The following is a 6,868-nucleotide window of genomic DNA, read 5'->3' as shown; positions in this document are numbered from 1 at the left end:
CAGAAAGCATATACCTCTATATCCGTTTTCTTTCTCATTCACCCTAAAAGCTAACAACACAATCTTGAGATCATTTTTGATGTTTGACTTCTGATATTCACATCAAGGCTCTTGCTTGTTCACTGTAAGAAAAATTGCTCAAAAAGTGAACAAGAGATGCTCGTTCAGGTCTTCATCACCTCCTGCTTGGATTATTGTACTGCTCTATTTTCTTGTCCGCCAAAGCTTTTATTAATCGCCTCCAATCTGTCCAAAATGCTGCTTCAAGGATTGTAACTCGCTCTCAAATTCTCTCATATCACCCCATCATTACAGCATCTGCACTGGCATCCAGTCACGTTTAGGTATCATCTTGAAATCTTGGTTCTTACTTTCATGGCTTTATGAGGTGAGGCCCTCGCTTACATCGCCTGTCTACTCAAATCCTTAGGCTGGCTGATAGAGGTCTTCTTGTGGTTCTCTGTACCCGTGTAAAATCTAAGTGGGTACTGTCTCTTAAAACCAAAACTGTGGAACAGTTTACCACTCTTTCTTCACACGCTTGAATCTGTGGCATTCTTTAGAAAGCTTTAAACTTCTCAGACAGAGATTTGGTTGTTTTTCTGTTGTGTGCATTTTGCTCTTCTTTTTGTTTGTTTTTCTCCTGATATCTCTGTAAGCACTTTGTGACTCCTTTTCTTAGAAAGCGCTATATAAATCAATTTTACTTACTAATCTGCATCTGGATTAGTTTGTCTTGTAAACATCAAGGTGATGTCTGATTTCACTTCGATGGGTATTTCTGATGACACAAGATGTCTCACAGCGCTGAAATATCGTTCCAAAAATTCCTTGATCTATTGTGACTAACTGTTAGTTCCACTTCAAGCAGGTAGTCACTTCTAAGTGTGGGCCAAGACTCACCTCTGATAAAGATTTTAATGCATATTTATATATATATCCATGTAAACAAACCAAAATAATCACAGAAAACAGTTTCAAGTACAAGCACCTCAAAATGCTCATTTCCACTGCTGCTTTTTTAAATATGCATGTATTTTTTATATTTACATTCACATTAAATTTGACTCACGGTGACATTTTCTTGTATTGCGGCTTTTATTGCAATAGAGAACATTTAAAAAGGCAGACTTTCAAAAAATGAAACATTAACCTCCTCTACCCTCCTCTTTACGCTGTCATTAATATGTAGTTTAATACTATAAACACACCGAGTTATTTTTAATCAGTGGGTATTATTCCAGACTTCTTCACCTTTTCTGGGGACATGGCTCAGCTGCCTTTGTTGTCCTGTGTGATGATGTAATGGTGATGTAATCCAGTGGCAATACAGCAGGTGAAAACCGATCCAGATGTGAAGCTGTGCGTTTTATTGACCCCGTGAACGAAATGACATCCGGATGTTTATTTCTTTTAATGAGTATAACAGCAGACGTCAGGGGTTATTTTTAACATTTATATGAAACATTTAAGCTTGAAACGAAATAATACCAGGCTGGTGTGCTGCTCCATCGCCAGGGGGCGCCTCTCCCCTCTGACTGTGCTGTAGGTGTCTGAGTTGGATTCAGTTTTTCTTTATTTAATTTACATCTTTTCTGCGAAACCTCTCTCACGTGTGACTTCACCAGCTGGCACTATGTATGTTTAGTATTTTTTTATTTATTTAATTATTTATTTATTATCACTCTCCGACACTTTATGTGGACCCCTGATGGCGTCTAAGCTGATAAATAAACATTGATAATTATCAAATGTGAAATGAAAGAACGATGAGAGCCCACTGTAGCCGGACAAAGGCTCGATTAAAGCCTCATAAAGAGGGGATCACAGAGATAAAATGGTGTGAACAGAGCGTTTCAGCTCCTTGACTCCTCCTGCCTGGAGGAGGAGGAGGAGGAGGCGGGACTCGGTGCACCTAAACAGACGGAGGGCTCTTGCTTTGCTCTCAGTGTGTCAGTTCTGCATCACCAGAGGAGTCATCCGCACAGCTGTAGCAGCTCTGCCGGCCAACATAAACACTGCGGAGGGAGAACCGTTTCTCCAGCCTGTCTCGGACCGTCCAGCCTTTGTTGCCGTCAGACAGCTGAGCACTGCGGGAGGACGAATCTGCAGAGCCCGATCCGTCGGCGGCGGAAGGGACGTGATATGAACCCCTCATCGGCTTCACGGCAGCGCAGCTAGACAGCCCCGTTTGCGGGGGGATCGAGAGGACATTTGTACCTTTAACCTGCAGCCGAAGGCCCGACAAAAGCGACAGAACCTGCAGCCATGCCCGGGTTTGATTACAAGTTCCTGGAGAAGCCAAAGAGACGCTTCCAGTGTCCGCTCTGCAGCAAAGCGATGCGGGAGCCCGTCCAAGTGTCCACCTGTGGACACCGCTTCTGTGACACCTGCCTGCAAGAATTTCTGAGGTATGCTGTGTGTTTGTGTGCACAGGGATCCACCTCTTTGCAGGCGACACCGGAAATTACTGGCGTAGTTTCGGTCGAGCAGCAGTAAATAAAAGCATAGGTGTGCCCTGCTCACCTTTCTTCCGTCTTGCCTGGGTCTGCATTAATGTTGGTCTATTGTGTAGCTGCTGCCCAGAGCAATAACACAATATGAGGCCTGGTAAACAATGCCTGGCTTTAACCCTCCTTCTCTTGATGTCAGGTGTGTTTTTTTCTCTCTCTCTCTGCATGTGCAGCTTTAGCCTGGAATAATATTTCATCATTGGTAATTATCGCTTAGACTCATTAATGTGCAGATTTTTTTTCTCCGAGTGTAATCTTTATGTTAAAGTTTGGGGGTTTCCCCCCCTTTTTACATTAATGTTTCATGCTGTGGTGATTGTGGCCTGCAGAGGGCCCCTGCCTCCCCATCCTGTCTGTGTTTCTGGGCTGGGGTGGATGAGTCTGCGTGGGTTGTGTATGTGTGTGTTTGAGTATGTTCTGGAGTTCAGGATTAGACAGTGGTTCATTGGTCGGGGGCATCTGGGGGCCGCTGAGGGACCTTTCGCTCAGAGGTCAGCAGGATGGCAGACCTCCTCACCTTTTAATCTGTTCAACACTGGACTCAGTGTTGGATCCCTACAAACAGAGTCTTTGTTTTGTTCCTTTCAAAGATGGCCCTGTTGCTAATTATCCCACGACACCTACAGGACTCTCAAGCAATACACAGAATCCCCCAACAGCTTACCTGCAGATCACACACACCTGCATCAGGAGCTTCTTCTCCAGCCTGATTGGCTGCAGTGTCACCATGTAAAGTAGTAGATGAGTTCAGATTGTTGACTTCTGATTTGTGTTTATGTGATGTTTAGTTGCATTAAAATGTGTGCAGAAAAGCACTAATGGCCCTAAAAGCCACATCACAAAGATTTAAAACAGGAAACAAACAGGTTAACAAATTTAGTTAATACTTAATTATTTTTTTTATAAACTGAAAAAAATTATTTTAAAGGTTAAAATTAACCTTGAAATATTTTGGTGCTGATAAGTAAAATTTGTAGTTGATGATGATGATGATGATGATAGGGAAAAATCTAATTTTTGACCAAAATATCAGTTTTTAAATGGTTTAAAATTTCCTGCTTTTCTTTGTGTTATCTCATTTTACCTTAACTCGATTTGTGTTGTTTCCCTGTTGGTTGTGGACTTTGAGACACTGAGAACTTTTTGTTTGTTTGTTTTTTTTTGAACAGAGAGTAGCCGATTAAATAAAAGATCTGATCTGTGTATTACAGTTGCGTTGCCCTCCACACTAGAAGGTCTAAAGACTTGATTGTGGAAGTTGTCATTCATAAAAGCTTGGCTTTTATTTCCTTTTTTTTTTTTTTTTTTTTTAAAATCTGTACAGTGCGGTCTAAATTTGACTCACACTGTTTTGGAAAAGCTGTCTGATTACCACATTTTTCTTTTCTTTTTTTTGAGCAAAAGTGCCGTCAGAACTTGATTCCTCCTCGATTTGAGAATTTGCTGGCGTAATAGATTCAAGTGAATGAAATGGGACTGAAGAACATTTGTAGTGTTTTGTGCTAAATATTTGAATTATTGGAAATATGATCATTAGTTGTTTCATGTGTAGGCTGAAAACTAAATTCACACATCAGATTTGAATAAAAGTAGATCTGGTCTCTTTGTTCAGACTATTCTATTGTTTTTATGTTATGGAGTCTGGATGGGATATGGGTGACAGCTGCTGTGATGTTTCAAATCTGAGCTGCAGTGATTAAATGGAAAGATAAATCGAGAAAGACAAAACACAAAGTTGCTTTTGTTTGAGACACTAAAGACGACTGTCTCCAGTGTCTGATGCTTTGCTATAGTTAAACGTCACATTATAATTGTTCAAATGTAGTTTTATGAGTCATAAAAATGCTGCGGTTTTTTGGTTTGACATTTTTCCTGTCAAGCTGATCTGCAGTTTAACATCAGTTATAAAATCAGCTATTTAGCTGAGACCAGTCTTCGGTTTTACTTGATGAAACACGAAGACACCCCGAGGGAAACTGGGATAACTTCTCTGTAAGCTCCAGTTGCTTTCAGGAAAGACTGATGTCTTATTTGGTGATCATTCAGTCAGGCTTCCTGTGTCAGAACACATTGACAGCACAGAGGTGGATTGACGCTATGAATATATTAGCTAGTTTGTCGTGAGCTGCTGGTTTGCAGTGTTTTGAGTCATCGGGAAGCCTCCTCTGGATTACTAAACAGCAGCAGATTGCATCTGGTTGAAAAGCAGAAAGAGTGCTGAACAAAGGGAGCGCGGGAGGAACAGTGTTGCTGCTGATCAATGAGTTTGGCCCGACGCTTTGTCTGCCTCATCCCGTCCGCCTCCATGTTCGTCCTCCAGTTTACGCTCTTTTTTTTTTTTTTCTTTAACTCCCACAGACTGACTGAATTTAACTAAAGTTTCTCAACTTGTTAAAGTTTTAAATTGAGTAACATTGTGCCCCTGCGCGGTAGAGATGTCACATAATATGATTCCTCCCTGTACAGTTTACATGACCTACATCAAGTGAGTGGAGAGCCTTACTGGAAGTGCATCTCCTCTTTAACAACACATCCTGAGTAAAGGAGCTAAAAATGTGGGTGGTCGTTTTATCAATATTTACTAATGTTCACAGGTCATCTGTTGGCCATTGATCCGTTTATCATTCAATACTTAAAAGTATTTACACCTCTGATCAGTAAACTTAGGTGTTAGACTTTTTAGCACCCATTGTATACAAGGTTAAAACTCTATTTCCAACTTATTAACAAATATGATCGTACACCAGATAATTAAATCTCTTTATTAATGGCCTAAAAACTGCAGAATAATGTATATAAACTTTTAAAACTGCACCTCTGATCCTGATGTCTCCAAATTTGTTACGAGCCTCTTAAAACAGCTATTTTCTGAGCTTTTCATGAAGAGAGATGTGTGATAGTGGCACTAAGATGTCTAAATAAACTGTTTCCACATTCAGATTTATAATAATAGAATCACAATGACGTACAAGGTCACACTATTTCACAGTGGGAACTCTGGTCGTGCTTCAAAGGAGATTTCCTGCTTCACTTCCCAGGTAGATTAAAGCATAAATAAACATCTACGTGAACAGCAAATAGTGTTTTAGCAGCTCTTCCGCCGTCATGAAACAGCTGACAGGCTTCGTTCTCACCTCTTTAATTAATGAAGTGTGCCAGTCGAGGCCGTCGCGTGTGTGCGCCTTTTGTGAGCACGGTTCAAGTTTATTGAGGCTGACAGTCAGTAGTTAGCTAATGCATTGCCCATTGTGCAACTCAGCTGATCCTGTCTCTGAAGTTATTGAGGGCTATGTCACATCCAGTCCAGGCTTGCTTGGCCAGTATGCCCGCTTTCACATGGACGGCTCTGTCATCATCTCCGGAGACCCACTGCTCTGTCACAATAAGCCACAAGTATGGCATTGCTGGAGCGTTAATCATCCTTTCTCACGAAATAATCCCTCAGACTTATTTAGAAATTTATATGGCGCAATATAACTGGGTTATAACACGCTATGTGGTGAGTGATACGTGCTTAATAACCAAATTCCTCATGAGAAGAACGGAGATGATCACAAATGACAGTAATGGCACGAGGACATGCAGAGAGCAACAACTACCAGGGTTAGTGCACCATCTTTGTAATTTTAAGGAAATTGATCCCCATCTGCACCACGATGCGATGCTTTCTTCTGTTAGTCATGCTCCATGTCTCCTCCGAGTTGTGGTTTCACTTTTAGTCCTAATGTGACAGTACTTGTCAGGTGCAAGCTGTAATAAGCGCCGATGTGAGGACATCCTAGGCTGGAGCCTATCCCAGCTGTCACAGGGTGAGATGTGGAGTACACCCTGCGCAGGTCCGTTCATGCTCACATTCACGCCTAGAGCTAATTGAGCATCGGCAATTAGCCTGTTTTTGGAGTGTGGGAGCAAACCGGAATACCTGGAGAGAGCCAACGCAGGCACAGGGAGACTCCTTCACTCGGGGCAGGATTTGTACCTAGGACATTCTTATTATGAGGCAACAGTGCTAATATGTTATATAAATATTTTGTATTATACCTCTACGCAGATATAAGCCATGCGTGTTCAGATAGAGTTTTCTATCACCTTTTAAACCATTTATTTTGTTCATATGCAGCTTATAAATGCCATGTAGTGTTATTTAAAGGACCACGAGGAGGCTAATCCTGTATTTCCACTTCAAAGAATGTCACAGTGGAGTGAAACGTCCCTGAGAGGCACTCAAGGAAACACATGAAGCGTTGTGGCTCTACTGTGTCTGAGCAGCCTCTGTTAGCATGTGATGCTAATGGCCTGTGTTTCCGCTTTGGGAGGAATGTGCAGCAGCAGCAGTCTTGGAGGTTCCCCCCCCC

General features: G+C 41.7%; 1 protein-coding gene across 1 annotated transcript in view; it reads left to right on the top strand.

Annotated features, from left to right (window-relative positions):
- The first annotated feature begins 1,881 nt into the window (after positions 1-1,881).
- The window catches only part of traf4a (tnf receptor-associated factor 4a), a 34,414-nt gene continuing 29,427 nt past the window's right edge, over positions 1,882-6,868 (top strand). The window contains exon 1 of the mRNA XM_042224604.1: positions 1,882-2,411. Within this exon, the coding sequence (XP_042080538.1) occupies positions 2,269-2,411 (143 nt within the window). The 5' untranslated portion in view covers positions 1,882-2,268. The remainder of the gene's footprint in view (positions 2,412-6,868) is intronic.

Source organism: Haplochromis burtoni, unplaced genomic scaffold, assembly GCF_018398535.1.
Source record: "Haplochromis burtoni strain Fernald_Lab_line unplaced genomic scaffold, NCSU_Asbu1 Contig_144, whole genome shotgun sequence".
Lineage (NCBI taxonomy): Eukaryota > Metazoa > Chordata > Actinopteri > Cichliformes > Cichlidae > Haplochromis > Haplochromis burtoni.
The sequence above is the reverse complement of the archived record's forward strand: the minus strand, read 5'-3'. Positions and strand labels throughout refer to the sequence as shown.